The sequence below is a fragment of the Crinia signifera genome, chromosome 4 (assembly GCF_055691185.1).
Source record: "Crinia signifera chromosome 4, ASM5569118v1, whole genome shotgun sequence".
Taxonomy (NCBI): domain Eukaryota; kingdom Metazoa; phylum Chordata; class Amphibia; order Anura; family Myobatrachidae; genus Crinia; species Crinia signifera.
In genome coordinates this window covers 169,482,284-169,500,144 of record NC_139220.1, presented here as the reverse complement: position 1 = coordinate 169,500,144, position 17,861 = coordinate 169,482,284, and the positions used below count along the sequence as shown (strand labels likewise).

Sequence of the window (17,861 nt, the reverse complement as noted above, 5' to 3'; positions counted from 1 at the left end):
CAACAGTCAAAAGGTCGACATGGGTTTTTTTTTTCTTTTTTTTTTAGCCGACAGGCGGTATGTCATACCCTACCATCCAAGAGGGCGTGGAGGGAGAATATCATAGTGTGCTCGAAGCATGCGAGGGGACGCAGTGCATCATTACAGTGTCCATGTCGACTATTTTGACATTCAGGACAACAAACCCATGTCGACCTTTTGACTGTCAACCTTGAAAATGAAACTTTTTGCCCATGTCGACCCTCAGTGGTCGACCCAAGGTATGTCAACCTTAATTTGGTTGAAGCAATGACCCATATCTCCCTGCAGGCCTGAAAACAGGACGATATGTATAGGTCAAATTTATGTTCTCACACAGCTTCAAGAGCAGTAGTGTTCCCGCTAGGCTGTTTTAGCGGGGCGCTGCGCCCTGCCCGATTTTTAAAGTGCAAAATGCGCCCTGCCCCTCTGGCAGCGCCCCGCTAAAACAGCCTGCATTGTCCCCTCTGTTGTGACCAGCCGTCCGGGTGGCCAGGATGCGCCCCCTGTGTGTGACGCCGCCGGCCGGGCCCGCCCCTTTACGTGACGCCGCCAACCGGGCCCGCCCCTTTACGTCACGGCGCAGCCCGGGCATGCCTTTTTTGTGACGTCGGCTGCCCGGGCACGCCCAAAACAGTGACATCGGCGGGCCAGGTCCGACCCCTTCCCGCCCTAGTTCCTAGAAGGAACACTAAGCAGTATAATATGACATTTAGGGGGAAATTTACTAAAGGAAATCTGTAAAAAAATAGGTGTATTTGTATACAGAAATACACTTATTTTTGACATTAACTATCCCGAAAATACGGCAATTCGTATTTGTTTTGATAGCACATCAATAAGACTACGAATTGCCGTATTTTCGGGATAGTAAATGTCAAAAATAAGTGTATTTCTGGATACAAATACACCTATTTTTTTTTTACAAATTTCCTTTAGTAAATTTCCCCCTTAATATGACATTTTCAAGAACAGTTCCCTTTTTATTATAACCAAGGTGAGGAAATGGAGCCAACTATATTTTCACACATAATACTGTGAAGCTTCCTTGTACAGACAGACACAGTGTACTGTATTTGTGTACACAGCAATTTTACAAATAATTAAAACAGAACATTTTATTTTCACAGCCATCACTACAGGATATTACCTTGTATTTTAAAGCAGCAGCCATACTGTATAAATGGACTCATAAAAATAATTCAACGTCAAATAAATTGCACATTTTTTAGTCCCCCCCCCCCCCCCCCCCCTTATGATGAACCAATATACACAGTGAAAGGTGTTTTATGGAGATATTGTGCACTTCGAAAGACGTAACTATGGGATTCTACCATCAGCCAGCTACGGACTACTTTTGTGTAGAACAGCTATGACACTACATGATTTCAGGTCAACGTTGTAAAGTGGATATTTACCAAAGCTTGGAGAGATAAAATAGTGAGCAATAAATTACCACCCAATCAGCTCCTGTCATTTTATAAAACCATGGAGCAGATGTATTCAGCCTTAACAAAAGATAAATGTAAAAGGGTGATAAAAAGAGATAAATGTCCAGCCAATCAGCTCCATACTGACTTTTTTCAAACACAGCCTGTAGCATGGCAGTTAGCAGGTGATTGGCTGGACGTTTATCTCTCTTTATCACCCTTGCATTTATCTCTTGTTAAGGCTCAATACATCTGCCCCAATGTCTGTAAACTAAAAAGCAAAAGCTGATTGGCTGGTTCTCTCTTTCTCTGAATTTGATCTCTATACAAGCTTTGATAAATACCCCCCTCCCGTTAGATTTGGATAACTTTCTGCATATTTGTACTATATCAATAGATAGAGGCTTAATCATTCACATAAATTATAACCTATTTAAAAAAGAAAAAAGTTTGTAAGCAAGTGTATAGTTTATAATTTTCTTTGTTATATTAACGTTTTGAACGCTGAGGTAAAAGATAGAGCAGTACGGCTGGTGTTATGGTTAGCATTACTGCCTCACAGCGATGAGGTCATGGGTTCCATTCCCACCATGGCTCTAACTGTGCAGTTTGTATAGTCTCCCCTTACTTGCGTGCGATTACTCTGGTTTCCTCACAATCCAAAAATATACTGGAAATCTAATTGGCTCCCAACAAAAATTAACCCTAGAATGTCTGTGTGTGCATGTACATGTGGTAGGGAATATAGATCGTAAGCTCCACTGGGGCAAGGACTGAAGTGAATGGGGAATATGTGTGCGCTATATAAAAGAAACTGTTAATAATTAAATAAGTAAAATAGAGGACATATATGAACTATGTATTATTGTGTATAACAGAGCGTGTGGTAGTAGTAAAACAAATCTTCATGTGGTGTAGCATACAGTATTTGGTGCATTTAATGCTGAACAGCAGTTTCATAAGAAATATACAGCAGTCATGTACATTTTTATATACTGACTTACCATTGGTTTATCAGTCTAATATTAATCCTCGTGCTTTTTCTGCCAACTCTTGTCTAATTTCATTGTGTTTTCTTAGGTTTTGAACTTCATGTGGAAAGTTTGTATCCCAGGCAGAGAGAAACCACTGTATTTCTAGAATACAGCAAAGCAAATAAATTAGAATTGTAACCCAAATGTTTCAAAAAAGCAAATAAGATATATTCCAATACTTATACAAAGTATCAACAGTGAGAAAGGGCTTGTTCTTCCAATAATTAGGCCAAGCTATGTGATGTTACCACAATTTAGAAGATACCATAATTGACAAGAAGTTTAGAGATAAACCACTAATTATTTTATATGAGCAGAAATGTAGAACTCTTATGGTGTGTACACACGGGTACTATACAGGCCAAATCGCATCAGGATCGCACAGGTTTTTTACCTTGCGATCCAGATGCTCGATCCCGTGGCAGCACAATCGAAACCCAGCTAGACAGGGCAGCAATGACTATATAGTGCAAATCTAATGTAGATAGTATGCATTGTATGTAAATATTACAGAGATAGCAAAGATTGCATAGCACTCCAATCTTAAGTAGAATAGCATGGGAATCTCGCCGTGTGTACACAACATTACTTCTACTACTGTTTGGTGAATCTTCTTAAACTGATTGAAGGGGTTTATACTCACAGTGAGATGTTGGCTATGTACTATTTTGATTATGCGATTTTCCTTGAACTCCCTGGAGCCCAGAACCATACAATCTTGACTATATTTACTTGAGATTTGACTATACTAGAACTCTAGACTTATGGAGTGTACACTCTGTCTGATCCTGCAGACACCGATATTGACAGCCTTTGGGTCTCGGCATCGGATGGCAGAAAGGGATGACGTGGAGGGGGGGATTTGTTCCGAAATAGTAGAAATAGAGGGGCAGATTTATTAAGCCTGGTGAAGTGATAAAGTGTCTACAACAGGGCTTGACAAAACCCGGGGGCCAGATTCTGCTTCCTGGCGACCAGATTTATTTTGCAGGGAGGGTGGAAGCAGAATCTGGTCACATCAGCGGCGCCCGACCCCCCCCCCCCCCCTGCTCTGGGGCAGCAGCCGGAGAGAATCCTATTCAAAAGACTGGGCGGCGGGGGACGCTGCTAGTAAGGCAAAGGCAGCATACAAGGGACGCTGCGGGGGACAGAGACATAGAAGGAGCAGTAACGGAGAGCCGGGAAGGGGGAGCTGTCAGTGCTGAAAAAAAAAAAAACCATAAAATGAATGGGCAGCCTGTGATTGGCTGAGCGCTCTCATTGTGGGCTTTTTTTTCCAGCGCTGACAGCTCCCCCTGCCTGCCTCTACGTTAATGCCGCATCTGTGTCCCCCGCAGCGTCCGCTGCCTCTGCACTACTACCAGCGTACCCCGCCCCCCCTGCTCCCTCCACCTGCACGGAGCATTAACAGCTCCCTGCTCCTGCTCCCCCTGCCCAACTCCTTCGCCGACGGGGACCAGTCCGGGGAAGCGGCAGGAGCAGGCTGGGAGCGTCAGGAGATGTAGCAACAGACGGGGACCGCAGATGGAGAGCAGAGACCAGGGGGCGTGGCAAATCCTATTCAACAGACGGGTGGCCACTGATTTGCTGAGAGCTCAGCCAATCAGCGGCGCCCGGTCTTTTGAATAGGATTTCTTCCTATTCTCCTGCCGTGGCAAATCCTATTCAACAGACGGGTGGCCACTGATTTGCTGAGAGCTCAGCCAATCAGCGGCGCCCGGTCTTTTGAATAGGATTTCTTCCTATTCTCCTGCCGCGCCCTTGGTCCCCGCCTGCCACTCCCCCCGAACCGGTCCTTCGAGAGGGGGGGGGGGGGTCGGGCTCTGCTGCCCGCGGCCACACTGGCTCCAGCAGCAGGGGAGAAGACACTCCAGACTTGAATCTGGATGCTGCAGCTTCCTCCCTCTTCCTGTCACTCCCTAAGCCTCTTCTCTACCGTCGTGCCAGGCCGCCTGCCCCTTCCGGTTGAGTCCCACCAGTGCCACCGCTTATTGCTGATGGACTAGTGGAGCTGCATGGCTTCCTGCATGCAACCCCTGGCATGTAATGGGCATTATGGCACTTACAAATTTTGGGTGCGCGCCTTTGGCACGCACTGTCGCTCTTATTATTTTATCTGGCTCCTAAATTTTCATCCTGGCTCCTAGATTTTAAATAAGTTGATCAAGCCCTGGTCTACAATATAGTAAAAATTGGCTTTCCTGCACAGTAAATTTGTTCTTGTGATGCCGATCCCACTGGGCCACGCATTAGCATCGCAAGCTGTATACACACTGTGCGTTTTGTGCTAACTTTTCTCCCGATATTGACTATATAAATAGTCAATATTGGAAGCTCAAATTGCACTGTGTGTATACACCTTAAGACCTGAGACCCAAGAGACAATCTGATCATTGCAATAAATGCATAGGTTGCACCTGTAAGTTTTATTTTAATTTTTTGAAACCTAAACCAATAAAATAGTTCTTAAACAAAGGTTTCAAATCTCACTATATCGGATTCTATAAATGTGATCTATGTATTAAGGTATTCTTCTAGGTTACAAAATGTGACAAAACAGCCTGTCCTCTTGTACTTAAAACAGGAGAAACATTCTGAATAGTCTATGTTGGGTCTAGACATTTCTCAGTTGCACATAATTGTGACCTAACTATGATAAAGGTGATAAATTACCACTAAGGCAAGTGGGAAACCAATCAGATCCTGTCTACTATCTTCTGGAGGGTGCTAAATATAAAAGTGGCTCCTGATTGGTTGCCCATAGCAACATCACATGTGAAGTAGAATACACATCTTAGTAAATTTACCCCAGTATATGCAGACAAATACCACCACAACATAACTGAACCTAAGGTTTACAGCACTATTTACTTAATGTAATCATTTTTGGTAATCCCCTGGCCAAAGCATTATTTCTCCTAACTAGAGGGAACCCCCCAATAGACGGTTTCCCCTCTCCAGGGCATCAAGGCCTGGGGCTAAATACTGCACTAATACCAGTCAATTCTAGGCGTTCAATGCCGAGTTGATAGCATTCAATGAAAAATAAGATTTTAATAATATGGGGTAGATTTATTAAGCTCGTGAAGTGATAAAGTGTCTGGTTTTTATCACTGGCCAATCAGCTCCTACCCACTGCATTCCAATGGCTAATATAAGATGATACAAGCTGGCAGGACAATGGCATGGCTCACCATAATTTAACATGGCTCTATTTTGAAAATTTTAAATCTGCCCTCTGCTGAACTCTGTTGGTAAAAGTTCCAGTCCCTCCACTACCTCCTGCATCGTCCAACTACCTTGGCTGTTGCTAATGCCATCATGCCCATCTCCACCACACTATCCGCATTCAGCAGCAGTGGTGGACTGTATCCCACTGGTGTGTTGGGCTACTGGGACTGGAGATCTGTCATCTTCTCCAGTCTCAGCAGCATACAAACTACAGAATCAGTCACTTGGCAGTGGAACAACAGAGAGTGTGGTGCGGGCTCTGTGCTTATGAAGCCCAACATCCGCTCTCCCTACAACCACATCTTAGCCTATCCACATGTGAATGGACCCTAGTGCCTTTAGGCCAGATGTGCTTAAGCACACCCAGATAGTCTGCCTTTATTATGGATAGACCAGCTACCAGCCCTGCTTACACAGAAGCATCATTACAGGGAATTGATCAAGAACTTCTATAAATTTGTTCCTCATTGTGAATGATGTTGGTTTAGAGATAAGCTAGCTACTAATAGGCTGCTACTTTCTTATACTTTAATATTTCTGAAATATGATATTTATTGAATTGTGAGAATAAAGGTTTGTTATCTTAAAATTGGCAAATTTAAAGGAATTGTTATAATCGTAACCCCTTACATCTTGGTCAATCTGAAATATTAACTTACTCTTTACTCTCCACACAGTACAAATGTATATGAATACTCAAAACCCCCCCCCCCCCCACTTCCCCCCTGAAGAAAAACCCTAATAAACCATGGTTCGCAAATTATACCCCATTAACACTGAGAGCTGGGTCATACCCGGGAATGTGTTCCAGGACGCATGCCGGGACACTACCAAGGAATGTCCCCTTTCACACTGCATTTTGACCTGAGACCGCCCAGTTTACACAGATCCTGGGAAATCACTGCAAATTCATATGCATGTCATTAGAAATGGACGTTTTTTTTTCTTGCTCACAATGATGAGCTCACAATACCTTGCACCATTGTTTCAATAGTAGTTACAACCTTTTCATCATTATTAGAAAAGTTAAGTTAGAAAAGTCAAAAGAAAAAGACTCTCTGTTTTTTGGGGCACTCTTTAGTTATCGATAACGCAGGAAGATCCCTGCGTATCTGGATTGGTCAATAAAGTAAAGATGTATATAAGTTGAGAAAAGGGGTTACACTTAGTTTAACCTGTTGGGTAGATACATAAAGAAGCAGTGTCTCTAGTGGTCAAGTAACCGTGGTTAAGCTAGTTTGCACAATGTAAAGGAGACGGGGGGACTTCATGAAGGGTTCCCCACGTTTTCCTGGTAGGAATGGGTTTCTTAAAATATAACTTTTAATTATGTTTTACTAAAAAAATTTACTAGACAAACATGTAACTTGAACTGGACACACATACATAGATAACATAAAAAAGGAAAGAGCGGTGCTCGCTACGGTATTTGACAATTTCCGTCGTGAAATGCTTTGTGTTTGCCGCAAAGGGCAAAATGCGTACACCGTTTGTCAGACCTTGTACAAATATTAATATCAATATCAAGTCACTAGTGGAGTTACGCCAAATACAGATCTAAGATACCAGTCTACTCTATAATTTTAGGGTGCTTATTTTTACTTTTACGTTAACCCAGTATCTGGTATCCGCTATAGTCTTCTTGTGTCCCACTAGTACAACCCGTAGGTCAAATTCTAGTGGATCTCAGCCTAGGAGAGCCAGCCGATTCTAGGCTATTCCTGATATCTGAGAGGTAGGGTTCCAGAGAAGGATAGATGCAAGAGTCAGTGGGTGATCAGAAGATTCCTGTGGGGGTGGTATAAGGTGTTCCCAAACCGACTTTATATACCTTCAACAGACAGGCAGTGGGATCTGGTTAGTCAGCAGAAGGTCCCCCTTGCTGACTGGCAAGTCCCTCAAATCCTGTGGTCAGCTACCACCAATGTAAATTGTGTGGGCTTTATAGGTATTGTGGGGGAACACCTCCCCTCAAGGTCTCGAAAAGTTAGTGATTGGCTCTGTACGGGCCCTTGCGTGACAGGCGGCTGCTGCCCAGCTTTATATACCTAATGACCAGTGTGGAATAAATACATGTTGTCATCCGAGGAGGTCTCCCTTCCTCAGAAAATGTTTTCAACACAACTGGCAGGCTGCCACCAATTTGTGTTAGGTGGGCCCTTTGGGGTATTGCGGGTGAGCGGGCCTGTGTGCACACAGGCCCGCTCACCCGCAATACCCCAAAGGGCCCACCTAACACAAATTGGTGGCAGCCTGCCAGTTGTGTTGAAAACATTTTCTGAGGAAGGGAGACCTCCTCGGATGACAACATGTATTTATTCCACACTGGTCATTAGGTATATAAAGCTGGGCAGCAGCCGCCTGTCACGCAAGGGCCCGTACAGAGCCAATCACTAACTTTTCGAGACCTTGAGGGGAGGTGTTCCCCCACAATACCTATAAAGCCCACACAATTTACATTGGTGGTAGCTGACCACAGGATTTGAGGGACTTGCCAGTCAGCAAGGGGGACCTTCTGCTGACTAACCAGATCCCACTGCCTGTCTGTTGAAGGTATATAAAGTCGGTTTGGGAACACCTTATACCACCCCCACAGGAATCTTCTGATCACCCACTGACTCTTGCATCTATCCTTCTCTGGAACCCTACCTCTCAGATATCAGGAAAAGCCTAGAATCGGCTGGCTCTCCTAGGCTGAGATCCACTAGAATTTGACCTACGGGTTGTACTAGTGGGACACAAGAAGACTATAGCGGATACCAGATACTGGGTTAACGTAAAAGTAAAAATAAGCACCCTAAAATTATAGAGTAGACTGGTATCTTAGATCTGTATTTGGCGTAACTCCACTAGTGACTTGATATTGATATTAATATTTGTACAAGGTCTGACAAACGGTGTACGCATTTTGCCCTTTGCGGCAAACACAAAGCATTTCACGACGGAAATTGTCAAATACCGTAGCGAGCACCGCTCTTTCCTTTTTTATGTTATCTATGTATGTGTGTCCAGTTCAAGTTACATGTTTGTCTAGTAAATTTTTTTAGTAAAACATAATTAAAAGTTATATTTTAAGAAACCCATTCCTACCAGGAAAACGTGGGGAACCCTTCATGAAGTCCCCCCGTCTCCTTTACATTGTGCAAACTAGCTTAACCACGGTTACTTGACCACTAGAGACACTGCTTCTTTATGTATCTACCCAACAGGTTAAACTAAGTGTAACCCCTTTTCTCAACTTATATACATCTTTACTTTATTGACCAATCCAGATACGCAGGGATCTTCCTGCGTTATCGATAACTAAAGAGTGCCCCAAAAAACAGAGAGTCTTTTTCTCTTTCTTTTGACTAACCATAACCACTCTCTTGGGTGCACCTCCACATTTATAGATTAATAGGAAATTCTGTCTCCAACTACATTCCTCTATTGTGGAACATTCATCTACCTAAAGGTCAAGGTATATACCTAGATACAAAACCTGATTGCAAATCCTAACCTGTGCACCGGTCGCCATTCCCACTTCCCCTTTTCCCTTTTAAAAAGTTAGAAAAGTCATCACAACATGTTTGGTTAATTAAATGTTGTTTATTTTGCTTATAAACAATACCATCTTTCACTGTACCTGATATCTGTCCCTTTATTTTCCCCTCCCCCTTATGCTGAGCAGCTCTCTGATCTCTTGCTCTGTCCATTTCGCCATGCTGCCTGTCTCCTCTGCTTCTCCAGGCTCTGGATGATAAAATCATCTTTTCTGAGCCCAAAAATGCTCCAATCAGAGGCATTTTTACAGTCCCGTGTACAGAATCCAGAGTAGGGCAAGTTCACACTGCACTGCATCCCTTGTCGATCCCTGGTTCAACCGTGATCACGACCAGGGTTGAAATGCTGAGACGCTCGACCCAGAATATGCTTTCAGGACCCTTTCACTTTGAGCAAATTCCCAGGTTGATGCTCGTGCATGTGCAATAACCCGGGAAATATTTGTCAGTGTGAAAGGGGTATTAGTGGTATTTTTCCAACACTGGAGTACAAATATCTAATTCACTAATACTACTTAGAACTCTTTTGATAGATTCTTTATGTATCCAGGCTGCAGGACAATATAACTCCATAATTACTACATGGAATCATACTACCTAGATACTTAGGACTTATGGGCCCTACACACATGCTGATGTGTGTAGGGCGACCTAGATATGCCAGGTCGGGCCGTTCTGCTCCTCTGTCGCTCAGCACACAGGGCGAGCTGTCAGCTCTGTGTGCTGAATGAGCGGACAGCGCCAGTGTTCTCCGGTGAGAGAACCCTGGCGATGCCGATATTGATAGACACTGTTCATCAATCTCGGCCAGTGACAGCGACGTGCATTGCTGTCGATATAGCCCCTACACAGACCGATGTGGGGGCATTTTCTAATTGACTTTGCCAAACTAAGCAAAATCGCTTAGAAAATGCCTTAATATCGGCATGTGTGTAGGCCGTATTAGGTTGGGATACATAATGTGTAAATACATTTAATTAACATTTTGTTTGGCTGCAGATCTTTTTGTAGGATTCGATATTCACAGCCTTATTATAAAACTAAAACAGACAGTTGTGCTCTAGAGTTCAGTCTATTAATGCTACCACTAGCTAATTAGTTTTTAATAAAAAACGCTGTAATAGACTTCCGGGGCGCGTCATGGAGGAGTAGGCAGCATCTCCTCGTGCTCCGTCTCCCGGCAGCTCGTTCCAGACGAAAAGGCACCAGAAATAAAAAGGAAAATACCCCCTCCAACTCACCGCGATCTGGGCAGAGTGCAGACATACATTCCCCACCACTGCGAAAGATCAGCGCGGCGGTCGGCGGCAGAACACCAAGCCGGACAAGCGGGGCCTGCACCGTCCAGAAGCGGGCACACGTCGCAGTATCATAGCTGCGCAGCAAACACTGTCGGACTGGCGGCGGAGGGACGGACAGCACAGGGCGGTGAAGGATTAAATCCAGGAGAGCCAGCTGCTTGAACAGACCGCAGCAGACGGAACGGAGATCTCCTAAGGTACACAATATACTATCTCGCTCCAGTCCCAGCCCGCACAGCTTGTTTAACAAGAGCCTAGTGAAAAAGGAAAGGCATTAACCACAGCACAATACCCAGAACTATACTGCAGCCAGCCTCCCGAATCCCCCTCCTTCTCTGCACTATATATTCAGCAGTGGTGCAGAAGATAATCTAATCAATACAAAACAGACAGATTCGCTTTAAACTTCACAAAGATTTATACTGACCCCACAGGGACAAGCTCAGTTTGACCCATAATCACGCAGCATTGCATAGAGACTCTCATTTGTTCTTGTGCAGATAACCACCTGACGGCAACCCTGTCAGCGCCACACAGGCCTCGATCCCGATCACCCAGGAGAAATACTGGGGACATGGATACCATACCTGATTCCCAACCACCGGGTAAACAGACACCCCCAACCCAACCACAGCCCCAACGCCAAGAAAAAAGGCGTGTGGAGCAAAACACTTCGACAACCCCAGACAAAGCTCAAGGGAGCCCTGCAGCAAAAAAAACAATAATAGAATCGGTGACATTAGACTCAGGCACCCATATAATGCTAAACTCGGCCAGCGCTGTACAAGGTGACCTAATATCAATAATACAGGCATCTATGGCCCCCTTACTACAAAAGGTGGTGACTGACATAGCGGCTCAGATTGATAGACTCAGTGACAGAATGACAGAAGCCGAAGGTCAAATCAGCATAAATATGGATGATATCCAATCATTACAACAAACAGTGAAAGGCCTGAAGATAAGCAATAAGCAGCTCAATGACCGCTTAGAAAACGTCGAAAACAGGGCGCGACGAAATAATATAAGGATTGCAGGGATACCAGAATCCATAAAAGGCCCCCAACTAGAAGGTTTTGTCCGTACTACTCTTCTTAACCTGTTGAAGATTGAAACGGCTTGCGCCGACATTGTGATTGAAAGAATACACAGAGTGGGTGCCCCAACAACACAGGACCTATCGAGACCGAGAGTGGTGATAATGAAGGTGCTTAATTTTCTGCACAGACAAATAATTTGGAATGCATCAAGGAAAACACAACCGTTGAAATGGGAAGGACATTTAATAAGAATTTTTCAGGACTTCTCCAGTGAGGTGTCCAAAGCCAGACGGGCATTCTCACATATTTGCACAGAGTTGATAAAAGCCGACTGCAAATTTTCCATGTTGTTCCCTGCACGCCTACGAGTTTTCACGGACTCTGGGACCCACGACTTTACAGAAGTTAAAGAAGCAGAAACTTTCCTTATCAAGAAGCGTATAATTACTCGCCAAGACCCCCCTAAAGGGAACTCCTCCAAGAAACCTGGCTGAGTATATTTATTACAAATGCTGGTTGCAAAACACAACAGAACTGCCCACATTCCTGATATAAGTAAGAGAATCTGGGCATCTAGGTGGAAAGGTGTTGGAGTCATTTTTCCTTCTCCCCTACCCCACCTGGTAATATTAGAATGGTAACAAAGTACTTAGATTATCATTGTTTTGGTTGCCGAGTTAAATACATGTTTTACTGTTATAATAAGAGCTGCCGAGGACAGAGGCAATGACGCTTTATGTTTTACATGTTTTACAGTTTATACCTTATATTATTGTTGCTCATAAAATATTGCTATGTGCAATTACATCTGCACTTGGCAATGCATTGCCGGAAGTCCCTTGAGGCGAAGGTTACTAGAGCTGCAAATGTAAATAAGTTTTCTACCCCCCCTGTCCGTGTCTTTGTGTTCTATGTTTCCCTCGTGTGTTATCCCTCATGTATCTCCCCAGGATTACAACAGCAGTTTAATTGGAGGCATCTAAAAATATTACATAATGTCTATAAAGATTAGTAGCTTAAATATTAGAGGCATACACACCCCTAGTAAACGGCGTAAACTATTGATATATCTGAAGAAGCAGAAGGTTGACTTGATCTGTTTACAAGAAACTCATTTAATGCCAGAGGAGGTCAAGAAATTAGGAATGTTTGGTTGGGAAGTCTTGGGTTCAGCATCATTTAATACAAAATCATGTGGTGTAATTACCTTAGCCAGAAAATCCCTGGGTTTTAAGGCGATGTCTGTTGTATCTGACCCTAAAGGTCGTTATGTATTTACAAAGGTGACAATTGAGAACCACACTTTAAACATCGGAAACATTTATGCCCCGACTCAATATAAAAAATCCTTTTTCACTGAATTATTGGCCAAACTTCACTCATATGACCCAACTAACCTAATATTGTGTGGAGATTTAAATCTCATTTCCTCAAACTACTTGGACAGATCCCCTCCCCAAAAATCTCAGAAACCCCTTCCTAAAATAGGCATCCCCTATATATTAAAATCTTTAAATCTGATAGACTCGTGGAGAGCTCAAAACCCAATAGAAAGGGAATTCACTTGTGTCTCTTTGACGCATAAAACTTGCTCAAGAATTGATTATATACTAACAGCAGAACCCTTATTTCCAAAAGTTAAAAACGCAAAAATAACATCCCCAGTCCTTTCTGACCACGGCATGGTGTCCATTGAGCTTGAACTCACGAAAATTAGCAATGTTAAACCCAGTTGGAAGTTTCCATCACACCTTATACAATCCAAAGGGCTACGCGACGCACTAATTAAAGCATGGCAAATGTATGCAGCTGCAAATGCTCAAACAAAAACTTCTAACCCAACTTTATTTTGGCAGGCTGCAAAGGTTGTCATAAGAGGAGAAATTATAGCTTATATATCAGCAGAAAAAAAAACACATAATGTAAAATATACAGAAATACAAAATAACCTCTCGGAAAAATACCAAAACTTTAAACAAGGCCCCACTGAGGAAACAAAGCGGGATTACCAGGCCGCAAAAATTCATTATGAGGAATACCTAAAGACACAAAGTGATAATTATCTTTTTAACATTAATTCCAAATTCTTCAGGTTTGGAAATAAAATAGGCTCTATGCTAACAAATCTATTACAAGGCTCGAGGAAAAAAATCACGGTCCACCCTCTGGTTACAGAGGATGGCTCCCTTACAAACACAGACACACAAACTGCTGAAGTGCTAAGAGCCTTTTATGAAAAATTGTATACACCCCCACAGGAGGTTGTAGAGGAGCCGATGACTGCAGGGATGACCCCTATTGAGACCGAGGATCGGCCACATATGAGTTCCTTTTGGAGCACCCTTTCCTTCTTACAGGTTCCGGAGGATCTTAAAAATATTTTGATCTCCCCCATCACACTGGAAGAGGTGACGACTTCCATTAAAAAATTAAAATTGGCAAAGGCACCAGGCCCAGATGGGTTTGCGAATGAATTTTTTAAATTTATGGAACAACACATAGCCGAACCATTGACGGCATGTTTCAACCACATAATGGAGAGCGAAACCCTTCCGTCATATTTTTCAGACGCCATTATAAAAGTACTACCAAAGGAAGGCCGAAATTTAAACCTGGCTGGTTCATACCGCCCAATCTCTCTGCTAAATATTGACTATAAATTATTTGCAAAAATATTAGCAGAGAGATTGAAGCAAGTTTTACCGTGGATAATACACAAAGACCAGACCGGCTTCATAGCTGGTAGACACTCGGTCTCAAATGTCCGCAGAGTCTTGGCGGCTATCCAGCATTCAAATGCCTTCTCGTCGTCCCTAAACGAACAGCAAATGGTTTTAACGTTGGACGCCGAGAAGGCATTTGATCTTGTGCTATGGCCACACATGTTTAAAACTCTACACCAATTTGGTTTCCCCTTAAAATTTATACAGCTAATAAAAATGATATACACAGCCCCGAAATCAACTATATCATGTAATGGAATAACATCACCTGAATTTCAATTGGGAAGAGGCACCCGCCAGGGATGCCCTCTCTCGCCTTTGCTATTTGCAATTGCGATAGAACCCCTGGCGGTGGCGATTAGATCCTCACCACTAGTTCACGGTATTAAGATTAACTCGGAAGAACTTAAGATTGCCCTATTCGCAGACGACACTTTAATATTTATATCAAATCCATCGGTCTCGGTTCCGGCGTTGCTGCATCTCATCGGCTCCTTCGGCAAGGTCTCGGGGTACAAGGTAAACCTCTCTAAATCAGAAATATTACTGTTGGGAAAATCTAATCAACAGAATTTGCTACACCTGGACATCCCGTTTTCTTTCACCAGCTCTCATTTCAAATATTTGGGAATCCAAATAAGTGCTAATCTATCTAATCTTTACCCATTACATTTTTCAAAAGTTATCAGCAAACTGTCGACAAAATTATTGGCCTGGAAGGACTTGCCCATCTCCCTACTAGGCAGGGTAGCCATAATTAACTCAATAATCTTTCCCAAGCTTTTTTATTTTATGCAAATGCTTCCCATCAAATTGCAAAAATCAGACATAGTTCGATTAGATGCATTATTTTCAAAATTCATATGGCAAGGAAAACGCCCTAGGATTGCCAAATTAAAACTACAAACACCCAGAAATGAAGGAGGCCTAGGCCTCCCGGATTTAGAAAGTTACTCCTCCGCCATCTTTTTTAGATACATTAGCGACTGGATCCTGAACAAATCCACGTACACCGACCTGGATCTAGATCGAGCTGTTTTTTACCCTTACGCCCCAGGTGCACTGATACAAGCAAAATATAAAGACATTCCCACAGAACTGAAATCACACATTTTATTCCATGACACATATCAGAACTGGATAAGTATGAATAAGACATCTAATAGAAATCCACTTATATCCCAATTCATATCTATATGGGGTAATCCTTCCTTCCCTCCCTCGTTGATTAACACTTCATTCAATACGTGGCGAAAGAAGGGGTTGGAGACATCAAACAAGATTTTTGACCCAGGAGGCTCCATATCTACCTTTTCAGACTTGATGCAAAAATACTCCCTACCCAAATCACATCACTTCATGTATTTCCAAGTGAGACACTTCTTGACCTCAATTAAGGCTCCCCCTCCAAACACATCTCAAGTCAACTTTCCCTCACAGATCATCTCAATCGATATGCTTTTGAACTTTGTGCAATCCAAAAGTTATAGGGTAAAATATTTATATATGCTCTTGGTAAAGAAACGGTGCACAGAACAAGTTCAATGGAAAATACTGAGAGATAAATGGGCCAATGATATACCCTATATTACTCAGATAAATGAACTGACTGGGCTATGTGAAACCTCCTTTAAAGCTTTACAGTCGACATATCTACAGGAGGTTCATATACGCACTTTGCATAGAGCATATATAACTCCCCACAGGCGAAAGTACATGATTGCAGAGGAGACAGGTGAATGCCCCAAATGCAGGGTTGCTAAAGCAGACTTTGCACATTGCATGTGGCAATGCTACAAGATAAATAGGTTCTGGCATAAAGTGATCAACTTTCTATTTGATGTGTTTCATATACGTTTTTACGTTGAACCACTGGCCATTATGGGCCTATCTTTCGACAAGTGGCAATTGGATGGAATCACAAGCAAAGACTTGCCATTGCTGATACTAATTCTAACAATAGCTAGAAAATGCATACTCATCCACTGGACGGCTAAAACAGCACCACAACTAGCTGATGTTAAACAAAAGCTGCTACACATACTCTATTTTGACAGGAGATATGCAAAATTAGACCTGAAGCATGGGTCAGACAGATTTTTTAGAAAGTGGTCACTTTTTATAAATTCACTAGACCCTGTAGAAGAATCGCATGTTATGTCAGTTTTTGAATCTGCTTGACAACTTTCTTTTTCTCGCTCTCTATACTCCTTTTGTATTTCCTTTACTTCCTTACTACTCTCCTTGGGATTGTGAATTCCACAAGGTCAAAGAATCAAAAAAAAAAAAAAAAAAAAAAAAAAAAAAGGTAGACTCTCCCAATATACTACATTTGGAACACCGTTCTTGAAGCATTATCGTGTGAATGTGGTTTTAGTGTAATTTGCTATAATAAGTATAGACAAAACATAATTAGAATGTATTTCAGATTGAATTGTAAAGAAAGTTTTATATGCTGCTAAATCACTTCCCCCTCTTCCCCCCCCCCTCCCTTTTCATCCTTTTTCTCCTTTGATAGACATCTTTATACCCTTCGCAATCCTTACTTCCTTACCTTACATAGTCTGTCTTAACCCAAAATACAACTCCCCCTCTATCCCTCCTTTTCTTGTCTTTGTCTTGTGTTTGTCTGGTTAGGTCTACATGTTATACCAGTGTTGTCGTGTGATAAATATCTTTATAGGTATAGAAATTAACAGGAATCCAATTAGATTGTATAAATAATTGAATTAATCAGGAAAGTGAAATGTTTATATACACTGTTAATGAATATTGTTGATATAAAATGTAATGGAAATATTTACCGAGACACAATGTATGATGTAATATTATATAATATGATGATCTAACATTATTGTCTTTAAGTTGAAAAATTTTCAATAAAGAAAGTTTAAAAAAAAAAAAAAAAACGCTGTAATAGCTTTAGAATTTTATTTACAATAAAACAAGTTTTCCTACAAAGGCATTGCTTTAATAAAGTTTATCACATGCTTAAATATACCTTTTTGCAGTGTGCAGCGGCATCCTAAAACTAGAAGAACATTCTTTACACTTCCTTTATCTAGAAAAAAGTTAAGAAAAAAAATCAAAAAGGTAAACTTTAATTAGCAGCAAAGATAACTACAACTTATGGGCCCTACACATGTAGCAATATACAGGCATTTTTTGAGCAATTTTACTTCATTTAACTTCATTGCTCAGAAAATGCCCCAATATCGCTGTGTATGTACAGGCCATGGAAATGTAGATGCGCAGCCCCACTCGCTGGTATCTCCCGCCGATTAAGAACCAGCAGACTGGTTCTTAATAGTTTGGGGCCAGTGTTCTCACCGGAGAACACTGGCCCTGACAGATCACTCAGCGCTGAGCGATCACGCTGAGCATTCTGAGCGATCTAGCATTGTTCAGAACGCTCAGCAGGTTGCTACGTGTGTAGGATCCATAGGACCACAACAGCAGAACATAATGTTACATATGTATTTGAAGCTAGAGGATTTGAGCTTATGCATAAAGTGACGATCAGTGTGATTGCATTAAATATT

The 17,861-nt window shown here is 42.3% G+C and overlaps 1 protein-coding gene across 1 annotated transcript in view; it reads right to left on the bottom strand.

The window, feature by feature from the left end:
- The window catches only part of LRRK2 (leucine rich repeat kinase 2), a 223,109-nt gene that overhangs the window by 4,027 nt on the left and 201,221 nt on the right, over positions 1-17,861 (bottom strand). The window contains exons 51-52 of the mRNA XM_083182947.1: positions 17,321-17,380; positions 2,453-2,584 (exon numbers count right to left, since the gene is read on the bottom strand). Of these exons, the coding sequence (XP_083039073.1) occupies positions 2,463-2,584; positions 17,321-17,380 (182 nt within the window). The 3' untranslated portion in view covers positions 2,453-2,462. The remainder of the gene's footprint in view (positions 1-2,452; positions 2,585-17,320; positions 17,381-17,861) is intronic.